The sequence below is a fragment of the Dasypus novemcinctus genome, chromosome 14 (genome assembly GCF_030445035.2).
Source record: "Dasypus novemcinctus isolate mDasNov1 chromosome 14, mDasNov1.1.hap2, whole genome shotgun sequence".
NCBI lineage: Eukaryota > Metazoa > Chordata > Mammalia > Cingulata > Dasypodidae > Dasypus > Dasypus novemcinctus.
Genome location: NC_080686.1, coordinates 83,719,839 through 83,735,900, shown reverse-complemented (window position 1 = coordinate 83,735,900; position 16,062 = coordinate 83,719,839). Strand labels below are relative to the sequence as shown.

General features: G+C 41.7%; 1 protein-coding gene across 1 annotated transcript in view; it reads right to left on the bottom strand.

Moving 5' to 3' along the window:
• The window catches only part of DEPTOR (DEP domain containing MTOR interacting protein), a 159,108-nt gene that overhangs the window by 22,808 nt on the left and 120,238 nt on the right, over positions 1-16,062 (bottom strand). The window contains exons 7-8 of the mRNA XM_004480741.4: positions 14,286-14,356; positions 12,090-12,194 (exon numbers count right to left, since the gene is read on the bottom strand). Coding sequence (XP_004480798.2) covers positions 12,090-12,194; positions 14,286-14,356 — 176 coding nt within the window. The remainder of the gene's footprint in view (positions 1-12,089; positions 12,195-14,285; positions 14,357-16,062) is intronic.

Sequence of the window (16,062 nt, the reverse complement as noted above, 5' to 3'; positions counted from 1 at the left end):
AGGAGTGCGCCCCGAAAGGAGAGCTGCCCAGTGTGAGAAAAGGGCAGCCTGCCCAGGAGTGGTGCTGCACACATGGAGAGAAGCCGCAACAAAAGCGAGACACAGATTCCGGGTGCTGCTGACCCAAGCAGACCCAGAAGAACACTCAGCGAATGGACACAGAGAACAGACAACCGGGGGGGGGGGGGGGGGGGGGGGGAGGGCGGGGAAGGGGAGAGAAATAAATAAAAAGGAAATCTTTAAATCTCAGTAACCATAAGCAGAATTCATAACCCCTCTGAACCTCCTATTTTTCTACCTGTAAAAATAGAGACAATGCCTACATCCTTGGACCAATATTATACATGATAAAACAGAAATAATGCAGCTAGCAATAGATACTGCTTTTATTCATCTTAGAACTGTTTTAATTTGTTCTAAAATTAAACCCTACTGAAAGGGTGGCCCATGTGCCCTAGAATATCAAATAGAAAAACTACCTCTTTAATATTGCAGATATGTTCAGTGCTATCTGCCTCTGTATTTGACTAAAATAATATATTGTCCGGACATCAATTGACTTGCTCAATTTCCTTTAAAAAAAACCAAATTGAGTATCAACTTTGTGCCAGGCAAAATGCTGAGATTTTCATATGAATTATCTTCTTGTTGCTGGTCTGCGTTTTATACTCACCTGACCATCTTAGAATATAATAATGAGGCTTTGGAAATTAACTTCCAAGCACTTAGTTTAAAATCTTAGAAATAGTACGGCTTGAATAAATACAATCAATTGAGATTTTTTTATCTTTAAGTTTTGAGCACCTTTTAAGGGTCATGCGGTATGGTAGGTACTGGATTTTCTACTAGCTATCTGCTACCTCCCCAAAGCCTTTTCTTTCTAGTAAAACAGCAATAGGGTGTAGACTAGAGTATCCACAGAAATATTAATTTGTTCACCCAGCAAACATTTATTGAGCATGTAGTGAAAAAAAACAATTAGATACTATCTCTGCATTCATAGAGTATATGTTCTAGTAGAGCTAACAGAAAATAAGTGAATCAATAAATATCTGGGAAGTAAGCAGGAGGGTATAAAAGAGAGAAAGGGGGTGCAGTGGCAGATACTGTATGTTTGATTCACCATACCCATCCCAATCTCCTTTGCCCTTTCCCTATAGGAGTTGACAATGAAGTCTTTGAATTCCCAGCTACCCTTGAAGCATGGTGACCACGTGACATAATTCCAGCTAGTGAGATGTAGGCACAAATGCTAAGAAGGTTTTCCTTCCTACATAGGAGGCAATTAAGGTGAGGTATAAAAGAGAAGAAGCGAGACAGTGAAAAGCCATGGGAAGGAACAGGAAGTACATAAGCTCCAAAGCAGGGGTTCTTAACCCTTTTTGTTCCATGGCCCCCTTTGCCAGTCAGGTGAAAACCACTATAATCACACTATACTCACTATACTGCATATTATTTAATAAATATATCACACCTGCACCAACACGTCCCCACAAGAATATTTTCCTGAATTTCAATTCAAGCTCATGGACCCCTTGTTAAGAACTCCTGCCCTAAAGAGAGAAAGCTGTCACTGGTTTGAGGAACTGAAAGAAGAGAATGGAAGTGAGCAAGGAGGAGAGTGGTAAGGAGGTAAGGTTTGAAAGTCAGGTAGAGGGCAAATCATGCAGGACCCAGGGGGCCTTTTAGAGTTTATCTTAAATGCAATGTGAAACCAATGAAGGATTGTAAGCAGGAGTATAACATATCCTGATTTCCTCTAGTTGCTAGGTGGGGAATGGCTTATAAGTATGCGAGAATTGATGTGAGGAGACCAGCTGAAGCCTCAGTAGACCTGGTGGAGAGATGACAGTGGTTTGGATTTGTAGGAATGAAGAAAAATAGATGCATTTGGAAGTAGAACAGGAAGGGCTTGGAAATGGATTGAATACTGGGGATGAGAGAGAAGAGCAAAGCAAGCATGACTTTCAGGTTCCTGGCCAAGAAAATGGGTGGATGGTGACGCTATTTGCAGAGGAGACTAGAGAAGCAGGAATGTGCAAAACAACACATTCAATCAACTCAACATCCACAATTCCTCTTCCAATGATCTGACCCTCTGCCAAACAAATGTTTTCCCATTTCAACTCTTCATCATTTCACTTTCCCTTCCCAGCTCCTCTCTGAGAACCATAAGCTGTGACTTTAATACCAACAATATTTGATTTCATCTGGCAGAAAAAAAAATGGTGGGTATAATTAAGAGAATCCAAAGCTAAAGACAAAAATGACAGACTCAACACATGACTTTATGGTTTTTCACCTTGCAATTCTGAAAACAAATGAACTGTGCAAACAAACTTACAAAAAAAATTGTATCTGAGACCTCAAGTCTTATATCCATTAATAATCTTGCCAAATACACATATCACAGTTTGTAATTAAATATCTGCATGAATAATTAATATCTGCCTCATCACTAGATCTGAAGCCAGTTTTGTTCATCACTGGATTCCCAGTGCCCACCATACATAGTTCACGCTACACAGTGGGCACTCAATAAATATTTTTGAAGGAAACTTATACAAATCTTTTCTGGTCAATTAAGAAACTATGAGTTATAATCCAGTATACACTGTCCCCTTTCTCTTTATTAATAGAATCTTCTTTTTTCTCTGGACACATGGCCACCCAGAACAAAGTCAACATTTCCCAGATTACCTTGCAAAAAAGTATGGGCATGTGTGGCTTTGTTCTGGTCACTGAGTTATAATCGGAAGTAGTGAGTGCAACTTCTAAGGAGTGTCTTTAAGGGACGATTTGTGCCCTTGTTACCTCTGTTCTTCCTTTCCTGCTGTCTGGAATGTAAACACAATTGCTACAGTTCTAGCAGCCACCTTAGACTCGAAGGTGACCTTGGGAATGAAAGCCAAGCAAAGTGAAAAGCAGAGTAGGAGACCTGAGACCTGAGACCATGGACATACAAACTAGTTCTGGACTGCCTTCCTTCAAGCTTTTACATGACAAAGAAATACGAGTCTTAAGTACTGTTTTGAAGGATTTTATGTCACTCATAAATGAACCTAATTGTAACTATTACACAGTCTAAAACTAGAATCTTCTGTAACTTGTATACCAGTGGATACAGTAAAGACACTCTCATATTTATCTTTACTTCCCAAGATTGGATTGGCTATGGCTAAATATCAGGAGTATGGTTTTGGAAGATGTCTAGCCTTGTTGGGTCGGTTTTGAATTGCTCCCAAGTGCAGGTCAGTCTAGGGTGGTCCCTGACTTTACACTTGGGAGCAGTGTTAGGATTGGTTGGTATTGAGGAGTCATCCAGAGAGGTCACAGGAGTTGGTCTTAACTCTAAACTATTCAAGTATGATCTAAAAAACAGAGTTACCTGGGAAGCAGATATGGCTCAAGCAATTGGGCTCCTGTCTACCAGGGTTCGATTCCTGGGGCCCCCTGGGGAAGGCGAGCTGGTGCAACATTAAAGGAGACAAAGAGGAGGAACAATGAGAGTCATGACAAACCAGGGAACTGAGTGATTGAGTGCCTCTCTCCCAGGATCAGTTCCCAGTGCTGCCTGGAGAGAAGACAAGGAGATACAGAGCAAACAGCGAATGGACACAAAGAGCAGATAGCAAGAGCAAAAACGGGGGTGGCGTGAGGGGTGGGAATAAATAAATCTTTTTAAAAAAAACAACAACAACCAAACAAACAAAAAACAGAGCAACCTAATCTACTGAAGTCTCAGGGGATTCCCCGACTGTCCATTTCTCAGTATTCGCCTTTCTTCCTATTTCCAGGAATCTGGCACCAAGGAAGCCAGGGTTAAAACCCACAGCAGATTAATTTTGGAGCAGCATAGGATTGTAGCAAGATGTTTCGAAAACTTGTTATTTCTTTGCTTTGTAAAAGAGGACTTTTTCTACAGCTGTGAATAAAAATGTTTAGTTTCAGCTAAATCTGAAACAAGCTTAGCAGAAAGCAGAAATGAACCCACTGATTTGAGTGCAGTAGTTAGTGGAACTGGACTTGGATTTCATTCACTGATTCTAAGATGTATATTTTAATGACTCTGAAATCAGGAAAACAATTTATAATCAATGTACCTTATATTTGAGAAACCAAGGCTTAGCATTTGTATTAGTCAGGATTCTCTAGGGAAGCAGAACTGACAGGAGATATCTGTAAATGTTATGAGATTTTTATAAAAATTGTCTCATACAACTGTGAGGATGCACAAGTCCAAATTCTGTAGGGCAGGCTGCAAACTGGGAACTGTGATGAAGATTTTCAATCAATTCCCCAGGAAAAGCTGGCTGCCGGAAGTAGAGATGAAAATTCTCTTCTAACTGCTGAAATCATCACTTCTCCTTTTAAAGCCTTCAAGTGACTAAGTCTCTCATTGTTGAAGGCAATCTGCTCAGTTCATTGTAGATATAACTAGCCATAGACGAAATAAACTTACCCATGATTTAAGTCCATAAAATGTCCTCAGAGTAACAATTAGGCCAGTGCTTGCTGGACCAAACAACTGGGCACCATCACTGGCCAAGCTGACACATGAACTTAACCATCACAGCATTCCTAAGACTAGAAAGTGACTGAACTGGAGTTCAACTCTGTAACAAAGTAGAGATGTGTGATCACATTGACTAGTGACTACTATAATCCTCCCTCTAAAGGCAAAGAAACTGAGGCTTAGATTAGGGTTCAAGTAATTATCCTGGATCTTATAGAAGTGCTGAAGCTGGGACTCAAACCTATGGTGTCTGACACCTAAGTCCGGGCTCTTACTCTTCTGACCTAGTATCACTCACAAACTAGAAACTTGAGTCTTGGGTGGACATGCGCCACATGATAAAGGGAAGGCGATGGGTCAGATGAAAGGAATGAGAACATTGCCTGGGAGAAGTCAGAGATGCTCCCGGGAGATTACTCAAAGTGGGGAGCAGGGAGTGTCAGCAATAGGGTTACTGGGGGCCAAGATGGAGCCAGATGAAATCAGCCAGAAAGGACCTGGTGTCTTCTTGTGTCAGGGGGAATATTCCATGAAATACACAGGTTTGGGGAAGAAAGATCAAAAAAGAAGAATTTTGAATTTAACCCTCTATATGAAAAACAGAAATTTCTGACAGGGAAGAAAAATAACGTAATGACCACCAATTCCTTATTCCGACTCAGGTAGTTCTGTTTCTACATAAACATGCAAAGAAACCAACAGAGAAAGAGGCCCAGTAAGTCCACATCCATCAATTCTTCACAGCAGGAAACAAGAAAAGGAGCCAGGAGTCTTGAAATACTTCTGAGAACTGGCACAGGGACTCAAACAAACTTGAATGTTGTTTTCTCATGGGATTTAATTATTTCCACAAGGAAAAATAAACTTTCCAGAAAAGAGCAAGGGTATCCTTTGTGCTTTATGTGTGAGGCTTGTTTAAATGTCTTCAGAGTCTGAAGGCTGAAGGTTTTGCTCTGACAAGTGTTTGATTAGACTAACAAAAGCGACTGTTTTTGCATATTTTCACTTGGAAGACCCAGTAACATCTAGCCCTGACCTATTGTGACAGGCCAATGCCAAGAATAAATAATTATTTATTTGATCGTCTTCAAGCCAATCTAGGGGAACCTGTGACCACAGTAACAATGCGTTTTGAATAGAATACCTCTTCTTACTGCAAGAGATATGAAAGGTCATGCATCCTTGAACAGTTCTCCAGGGGTTGAAGATTTCCATGGAATACCTCATCTACTGTGCTCTGACGCACGGGTTTGTGTTTTTTAAATAACACAATAGGAAACATTCTGGCTTTGGAGCAGAAAGACGATGTTTGAAGCTACCATGAATGCAATTAATAGGACGCCATTTTCCTTATTTGTAAGACAGGCGAATACTACCCATGCATCTGTAAGAGTTATTGAGGGGAACGGATGTAGCTCAAGTGGCTGAGTGCCTGTTTCCCATGTACGAGGTCCTGGGTTCATTCCCTGGCACCTCCTAAAAACAAACAAAGAGTTATTAGAATAAAGAGATGATGCACATCAAATATGTGGGATACAATATAGATGTCCAATAAGTGAATTCCCTCCCCTTTTCTTCAGAAGTAGAGGCTCATTGGATCATCCAGTACATTGGCTTTGAGCCTTTACACGGCCAGGAATTGAGCTAGGAGCTAGGAATATAGTGGCTAAGAAAGCAAACAAGGTCTTTACATTTGTGGAGCTACTGGAGACAGATGGATAATAAATGTATAAATAATATTATCCACACTAATAAATATTATGAAGAAAATAAGGCCGGGTAATATGATAAAGCATAACCTGCAGAAGACAGGAAATAGAGTAGGGTATTTAAGAAAAGCTTCTCTGAAAAAGTGACATTTAACCTGAAATTCGAGTGACAACGATGGAACCAGCCGTCCAGCCTCAGGCAGGAACAAACTTGGTATTTGGGAGGAACAAGCCAGTGAAGCTGGAAGCAAAGCAGGAGCAGAGATAGGATGCTGCTGAGCAGGGCCCAGATCGCAGGCTCCACAGACCAGCGAAGTAGTCTGGAGTTGGTTCTCATTGCAAGGGTAAGCCATCAGAAGTTTCAAGTGTCAGAGCCACTTAGATTTACTGGAGGGAGTAACTAGAGATGGGCTGTCGAAGGCACAATCAAGATCACATGTGAGGTGATAAAAAGAGGATGTCACCAAAGCTGGGAAGTGAAGTCAGTTTAATAATATTCATCAATGTAGCCTGAGAACAGCATGGGGAAGGAACTGGCTTCCTTTTCAAAGTAGAAGAAAAGAAGTCAGAAATAGAATTGTTCCTCCTGGAATCATTTCTTCTTCCAGGCTATTAGCATTTAGATGCTCACATTAAATGGCTCATGTACAGAAAGGGCTTAGCACGGTTCATGGTCAGGCATGCAGAAGGCAGTCAATAAATGCTAGTTCCTTCTCTTCTTCCCTCCTTTCCCCTTTGCACTGAAATGAAACAGCAGCTCTTTATGGGATTCCTGAAGGGTGCATGAAAAGTTTGCAATGGGCGAATTCAGGAAACAACCTCTTCTGGGTGAACCTGCAATGTGTGCATTGACTAAAGTTTTGATGAATCCCATGTTTCATGCTTTATCCTAGAGGTCCAGTGCTAACAGAAGGTCCACTATAAGCCAGAGGTTTTTAAGTAAAAGAACCTTTAAAATAACAAACCCCAAATTCACAGATTCTGGACTGTGAGAATTTTAATGACACTATAGCCTATGTCTTCTGGGCATAGGAGGAGTAGTTTGAAATAATACAGCCAATTATTAGAAAAGGTGTAATTAACTTTTCTCTTTTTTATGGGGTCCTGGATTCAGACAAAGATAAAATAAAGGTATTACAGTTTGTGGGCCTCTGTTGGCTGGTGACAGCATCTGCCCACTTTCCAGTCTGTAGAAACAAACGTGCTACAACTGCATGAAGATGGCAAGGTAAGTGGATGGTAAGAGGGGAAATGGACTGGAGTTAAAACAACATATTCAAACAAGCTTGAGATAGTGGAAAAATCTAATATTTCACCCAAATAAAGTAAAGCCCAATTCCATTTACAATGGAAGTCAGGTCGGAACCCCTGCTCTGTGCATTTCTATGCCCCCTGGTATGCACCTCAGCAGAGTCCCATCTTGTACAATACAATTGCCTGACCGAGACCCCACCACCAAAATCAGCTCTCTAGAGGTCACGAGGCACTGGGGCTAGGTGGTTTAGGCACAAAGGTCACCGATTTCTCTCCCACATTACTCATTTGTTCTGAAGATCTAGAGAAGTAAATGTTATTGCAGGCTTGAGGGTCTTCCCTAATTACAGTTAAAGGATTCCATTTAAACCAGGCAAAAGAGCTCTCCTTTGGGTCTGGAAAGATCTTGAAATGTTAACAGGGGAAATGGCACAAAGTCTCTTCAGTTTGGTATCTGTCCTTCCACCTAAGTATGGCCCACATTTAAAACAGTCTGGTCTCCATTTAAAACAGTCTGAAAGTAAAATAAAAGAGAGAGAAATTGGGGAGCAGATGTGGCTCAGGGGTTGAGTGCTGGCTTCCCACATACAAGGTCCTGGGTTCAATACCCAGGTCCGGTACCTCAATTAAAAAAAAGAGTGAGAGAGAGAGAGAGAGAGAGGGAGAGAGAGAGAGAGAAATGGTAGACACTCCATTTTTTGGCAAGTAGAGCAGTGAAACTGGGCAGCCAGAGTGAAAGTATAAAAAGTCTACTGGATGGACGGTCACCAAGGCCCAGCTGCAGGACTCTGTCCAATTAGAAATCAGGAGAACCAGGGTCTTGACCTGAGGGCTGAGTCTGAGTTCAGTGTATGGAGTGACCCAGAAGACAAGGCTTTACACCGCCCTGGGCGGGCTCCTGGCAGCTGGAAGCGCTACAAGGACGTGCTCACACCAGCATTTTGGACAACTTCTACCAGCTGGACCCAGCAGGCCAAACAGTGTGTAGGAAATGTCAGCGGACTTCTTCCAGGGTGTCCTCCTGGAGGCTTCCCCCGGCAAGCGAGAGATGCGACAGGACGGTGAAGCAAGCCTCCAGGACTGGATTACACAAATGGCTTCTGTTGTAAGTAAACTACCTGTAGCAAATACATGTGCTAAAATAACTTATTCAGTGTTTTAGATGAGGAAACAATGTACTAAGCAATTTCAAATGAATATATAGGAAGCCTATAGGGAAGGGCATGGAATTGACTGTTTTCATTTAACCAATAAATGGTTTTATACACACACACACACATTCCAGTACTCAGTCTGACCAAAAAAACACTTCCTTATAATAACGACTCCCTCTTATAATCATAATGAAGATTTCATTTATGAAGGTTTTTCAGATAAAGACAACAAATTTATCAACTTGCTAAAAAAAAAAAAATTCCATTTAAGTGGTTACATTAAATAAGATGCTGGGAAGCAGATATGGCTCATGCAATCAGGCTCCTGTCTACCGCATAGAAGGTACAGGGTTCAATTTCTGGGGCCTCCTGGTGAAGGTGAGCTGGGCTGTGTGTCAAACTGGCCCACGTGGAGTGCTGGCCCCCTGTGGAGGGCTGACCTGCACGATGCACGGTACGCTGGCCTGCATGGAGACCTGGCACAGGAAGATGACACAACAAAAAGAGATGCAGAGGAGAAACAATAAGAGATGCAGCAGACTAGGGAGCTGAGGTGGCACAAGAGATTGAGCACCTCCCTCCCACTCTGGAAGGTCCCAGGATTGGATTCTGGTGCTGCCTAAAGAGAAGATAAGCAGACACAGAAGAACACACAGCGAATGGGCACAGAAAGCAGACAGCGAGCACAAAACAACTGGGGGCAGGGGTGGGGATGAATAAAGAACTTTTTAAAAAATATAAATAAGATGCTATGTTAAACAATTTACACGGATTTCTTTAAAACTACAGAATTTATCAGCACTTCAAAAAAATACGCTAATGTGTTTTGTGAATTTCTGAGAGAGGGATAAAGCACGCAGCAGTTCCAAATGCTTTGACCACAGAACCACAGGATGTAGCATATTCCTGGGCTGGAGAGTCATGTAATACAATTTTGCAAACACTGCTCCAGTAAAATCTGTGCTGCTTTACAACATATGAAAACCATTGTATGCTGCCTGAGAAACTAAGAATATGAAATATATTAAGTATTAGCTGATGAAGTTGAAAAAAAATATTAGGGAACCCATCTCTCAGGGTACATACATTAAAGGGTTAATTAATCCACTGACAATGCCTCAAGTTGATTTATGCATGGCAAATCAATATAAGATGGACTGCAATCAATTAAATTCACTGTACACCTGGCTTAGCAAAATGACCTCTTTAGCTGCAGTGTAAATCCATTACTTTTTCCTGAAGGAAACATACTTTAAGTCAAAGCATGAGATACAAGTCAAAGTGAGAGACGGCATGCTCTGAACTGAGGCACTCTGCCAAAAATAATTTATACTAGGTAGTTCACTGTGGAGATAAAATAGAAAATCCTTCCTGCAGTCAAGAGTTCCATTAGAAAATGAAAAATCCAGCCTCTGCACGAACATAAATGTTTGCTCTTTCTGCTCCCGGCCAGCTTTCCTGCTCTGGGTTTCTTTGGTGCTACGCCCACTGCACCACAGGCCTGTAGGAAAGGCCTCTAACTGGACCACCTCAGTGAACAAGCCTTCTCTATCTTCTCCAGGACACAGGACCTGGCCAGCCTGTACAGTCCCAAGAACAAGATGTTCAAAGCTCTGCCAAATCAGGGCAGGGCCAGTCCCTAACCACACCAGAGCTGATTGCCCAGATGAGTGGTAATCTGTGCTCCCTGCTGCTTGAGCAGTTCTCCTCTGCCCACCTTTCTTTCTCAGTATGTACACCAATGCAAGAGGGTGGGGATGGAAGTTAGAGTGGTAGAGCTCCATCCATGCTGTGCTGGTTTACCGCTCGGGGAAAAGGTTTGATGGGACAGAATGTTACAGAACTTGTTCAAAGACAGAGAGCTAGTAACCAGCAGAATCAAAATGTCAATCCAGATCTTCTTCCGTATTTCACAACCTTTTCCTCCCTTTTTCTCACTATTTGCTGTTTCTTACGTTCTAGTATATTCCATCAGCTGTATGATCCTCAAGGAAATATACTTTGCATAGAACAGAAATAGCAGAGTTATTATACAAGATTTAAGCAGAAACAAAAACAAAACCAAAAAAAAAACAGAACCCCCTCAAAGCAGTGTTTTTTAAACTTTTAAATTTTGAAATCACTTCAGTTATAGGGAAGTTTAAAAATAATACAAAAACATTAATAGAACTCCAATGGACTCCCTCATCCAAATACCCAGATTTACAAACTTTTAGTGTTTTTGTAGCCTCCTTCCCTTCCTCCCTCCCTCCCTCCCTCTCTCCTTCTCTGCCTCCCTTCCATCTCTCCCTAAACATTTAATAGTAGGTTGCACACCTACTTTCCAGTTCATTGGATTTACCCAGGTCAGCTAACAAGGAAGAAATTATATCATTGAGACTTGGTATTGTCCTGAATGATACTGCAGGGACAGATGCAGGAACTTATACATCCTGCCATAACCCACTGAATGGACTGAGAGAGAGTGAAAACTACAACATAAACTATAATCCATGCTGTGTGGCAATGCTCCAAAATTGTACTCATCAAATGCAGTGAATGTACCACACTAATGAAAGAAGTTGTCAAGGTGGGAGGAAGGGGGGTGTGGGGAGTAGGGTATATGAGAACCTCATATTTTTTAATGTAACATTTTGTGTGATCTATGTATCTTTAAAAAAAAGACAATAATAAAATGTTTTTTAAAAAAAAGAGTAGTTTGCATGCATCATGCTCCTCTAATACTTAACAGTGAGAACAAGGACATTCACTAAGAAAGCAAATTCAAGAAATTTTACATTGATATAAAGCATACAGACCATATTCTAATTCCTCCCGTTGTCCCAATAACTCAGTATTTTAAGGTGGCGGGGGGGGAATGGTGAAAAATCGAGAGGCTTGGGAGACAAAAGAGGCACAGCCAGAAAGGGAGGAAAACTTGCTCTCCTGGTGGCTACAGCATATGCTCTTGGCTTCATTTCAACTCCATTCAGAAAAGGAAAAGGAAACTTGAAAAAATGGGACCAAGACACTTAGGAGGAGAAAGTACAGATGGCACCAAACAATAAAGCAAGGCTAGAGGTTATTTAGACACTGCTGTTAGAAGAGAGAGAAGACCCAGAGGAATTTGGCAGAAGAGAATTTTTTAAAAGAAGGTAAAAGTGGAAAAGAACACAAAATAAGAGGGTTTAGAACCCAAGTAAGAATCATGTCCAATAGGGTAATGGGAAGTTATTGCTCAATGAATAAGAGTTCAGGTTTGAGATGTTGAAAATAATCTGGAAATATAGTGGTGAAAGTTATACAGTACTGGCAGTATACTTAAGATCCAAGAATTGCCCACTTAAAATGGTTAAAATGATTTTTATGTCATATATATTTTGCCACAATTTTAAGAATAAATAAATTATTTTAAAAAAGAAAAAGAATCATGTCAGTTTCAGCCTGAAATACCCAAGATGAAAGAAGCATTAGTACCTTCATTCCGGCAGCAGCTGCGGGGCCACTGGGGTCCACCGCCTGGATGTGGCATGGCTTACTCCCTCGCACCACAAAGCCCCAGCCAACAGCATCTCCAACAATCTAGAGAGGAAAACCACAAGCAGGAATCAGCAAAGGGCCTGGCAGCTTGCCTGTCCTTTTAAGATCGAGAAAACCAGCCAAGGATTAAATAGGTGCCATGACCTATCTTTCCTCCATTTCATCTCTACCTCATCAGAGGAACCGAACTCTCTGCTTCTATCACAAATACATGTGTGCATATCTCTGCGGGCAATGTGGTGAAAAAATGTACACCTGTTTGGCAGAAAGACATTCCTTCTTTGAGGGCACTACTCAATAAATAACTGGTGCTTGCCACCTCCTTAGGCTGCTATACAATTTAATATCAGGCTAGAATGGGAGGTTTAGAAGATCTTAAAAACATGGTTGAGATTTCTTTCCAGATCCAATTTCTACTCCAAGCTTGTTCTTTGCCCCTGGATCCAAATGTTACCTTCTTAATGATCTCGTTACATCATTGAGGTCTAAAGTAACAATTTAAATTACTAATAGTAGGAAATATGAAGACTCTTGGCTATCTTGAAATACAATTTCTCTACAGAGAAGGTAACTCAAAAAAGTACACAAAGTTCACGATTTACAAATAGACTCTGATTCAAAAGTTGTTTGGAATTGGAGCATGCATTTTCCCTATAGAATCATCATTACATTTAGTAGTTTTGTTCCCTGGACAGCTCCCAGATGCACCTTTAACCCACGCCCCGACTGAAATACAGATGAAAACACATTCAAAATCAATTACTAGCAATACTTAAAAAAATACAATCAATTGTCTCTTGAATGCTGGTGACTGAGGAAAAGGGAGGAAGCAAATGGAAATTTTTGTGGAAATTCTCAAGAGGATTTATAGTTACCGCACTGACTTTATTTAGGGTTTGTTGTTATTGGTTATGCCTAATTTCACTTCCAAATGTACAGCTTTCCTTTCTTCCTGATGAAGACATTTTTTCCAGCGTCTTTCTCATATAGACCCACTATGACTCCAGTTGGGTTTTGACCTTCAAATCCAAGAAAGCAAATGTAGCAGTGAGGAGGGGCTACAGGTGGGCAAGGAAGAGCCTCCCAGGGCTGAAACTGAGGGCTTGGATTCCTCAGAGCTAGGGACATGCAGTGGCTGCCACTGTTAGCAGCGTGAACGAGGGTGGAAAGACAGTATTTCTGAGGGACAAAGTTAGGACTGAAGGAAAGAGAAGAGTTTTAAAGAGGATTTGGTGTAGGTGTCAGGTAATGGAGAGAAAGAGCCCAGGGGAAGGGGGGTGGGGGACAGGTGAATAATATCAATCAGAGCCACTCAGATTCTGTTTTAAGAAAAACGACGTGGTGCCTGGGAGTCACCAGGAAGGTAGAGACGCTTCCAAGAATGTGCAGGTAGCCAGGAGCTGCTCACAGGTGCTCAGGGCTGATAAATCAGGTCCTTGTAACCCAAGACACACCTGCATGGGTAGAAGCACCATTCTTTATGTTGGGACAGTTTATTCTTATTGACTTTCTCTACTTTAACACCTCTTAATAGCATAAATTATTTTTTAGAATTAAAACAGAAGGAATCATAACATTTGCATTAAAATCTTTAATTACATGAGCATAAGTGCATAATGGAAATCTTTTATAAAAGGGCACATCAAAGGGAATTTGAAATGCTGTATTAATAATAAATCAGTGGAGCAGATGTAGCTCAAGTGGTTGAGCTCCTGCTTCCCACATAAGAGGTCCTGGGTTTGATCCCTGGAACTTCCTAAAAATAAGCAAAACTAATGAAAAAACCAACTCTCTTAGATTGATTTATGCTACATTAATGTGTATCAATAAAATTGATTTGTTAAAAAAAATTCTCATGGGGGAGCAGATGTAGCTCAGTGGTTGAGTGCCTGCTTCCCATGTATGAGGGCCTGGGTTCAATCCCTGCTACCTCCTAAAAAAAATAATAGTAATAATAAATCATGTGAAATGGTAGTATTTAATGAGTGCAATTCAGATTTTAGTGCCTAATGGTCAAGAAAGCCTACAATTACATTTATGCTAAGAAAGGAAGGGAAGGGAAAAGGAGACAGGAGAAAAGAGAAAGGAGAAAGGAAGATTTACAACGCTAGAAAAGAAACGTTAAGGACTTACCGTGAATGTCTTCCTTGCATACGGAGCCCCGGGAGTCAGGAGTTCCTCAGAAGTGACAGGTCTTTTTAACACTGTGAGACAGACACAATGTCAAGGAATAAACACTTTCAAGTTCGTCCTCATTAATTCAGCAGATATTTACTGAACACTGCTTATGTAGCCATCCATGAACAAGGCTGGCAAAGATCCCTGCCTCACAGAGCTTACACTCTAACTAAATGGAGACAGATCAGAAGAGCAAACCTAAATAACCCTAACCCTAACTTAGGGAGCTATGGAAAAAAGATGAAATGGAGCAGGGTAAAGGGGAGCAACTGTGCCAGGGGTGGAGGTAAAAAGTGGGTTGAAATTTTTCCATAAAGAAAAAGGCCATGTTTTCTTAGTCTCACAATTCTTTAAGTCCTGATATGCATTTGTCCACATCAAAGTTAAGAGAAAACCTGACCCTAGTGCTCTGACAGCCACATTTCAAGAGCGGATCCCACAAAACTCTGCCTATCCACCTCCCAATATACTGCCAACACCCTACACATCCAGGTTTCATGTGTTTCCTTATAAATACCCAGGATTGCATGTTCACACTGCCTTTTGCCCTGAGAAATAATACTAGTAAACTTTGTGAACATTCAACTTATGCTAGGCACTATGCTAAATGATGTAAATGTTATCTTACTTAATCCTCACAAGAACCAGTGAATTAGGTCCTTCTCACCATCCCTATTTTATAAGCCAGAAAAGAGAAGCTTAGAAAAGATAAATAAGGTATCCAAGGTACCAGAGCTAAAGGGTAGGAGAAGCCAGATTCAACCCGGACGTTTGACGCCAGCACCCACACTCTCACCCTGTGTGACAGGGTCCCTCACTGGCTAAGCTGTCCGTGTAAGCAGAAGCCAGCACTCAGAAGCACCAGGAGACACTGCTGCCTTGTCCTCCCAGGACACCTCTTCTCAACAGTTCACTGCTACTGCCCACCACGATGGTAAAGAGAACTGCCAATCCCAGATTTTCCTTCTGCCTTAAGGTCTACTAATGATGGACTTCACCATCCACCTTGTGCTCACTAAGAACAGGAGAAGGGACCACCATGGCTGTTGAGAGAAGCTAGTGAGTGAGAAGACAGAGAGTATCCTAACCTAGTTATATAGACTTCAGCTATAAAGAAACTGATGGGGCCCGGACGAGGGGCCTCACCTGGTGAAGTACCAGCCTCTACCTCTAACTCCCTTTCTTGGTGGTATTTAGCAGTCAAAGGCCAGTCCTGGATGATCTCCCAGGCAGTCGGGGCTGTGCCTACAGGTTATATATATGTCCTTCCTGGCTTAGTAAGCACCCTCTCTTTGGTTAAAGGTGGTAAGGTGCTTCTTCCTGAGGGCACAGTGGCTGGATTTACTACCTTTGCTTTCAGAAAGCTCAAAAAGAGAACATAGATGACTCTATGGGTTTTGTTTTTGCTTTTTAATTTATTGCTCTCCCCTTGCGGCTTGCTTGCTGTCTGCTCTCTGTGTCCATTTGCTGCACGTTCTTCTGCATTTTCGCTTGTCTCCCTTTTTTGTTGTTGTTGCTACGTCACCTTGCTGAGTTGGCACTCTGCGGTGCTTGCGGGCCGGGCAGCACTCCGTAGCACTTGTGAATGGGCAGCACTCTGCGGTGTGCGGGCGAGCCTGCCTTCACAAGGAGGCCCCAGGATGCGAACCAAGGGCCCCCCATATGGTAGACAGGAGTCCAACTGATTGAGCCACAGCCACTTCCCGATGACACTATGTTTTTTATGACATGG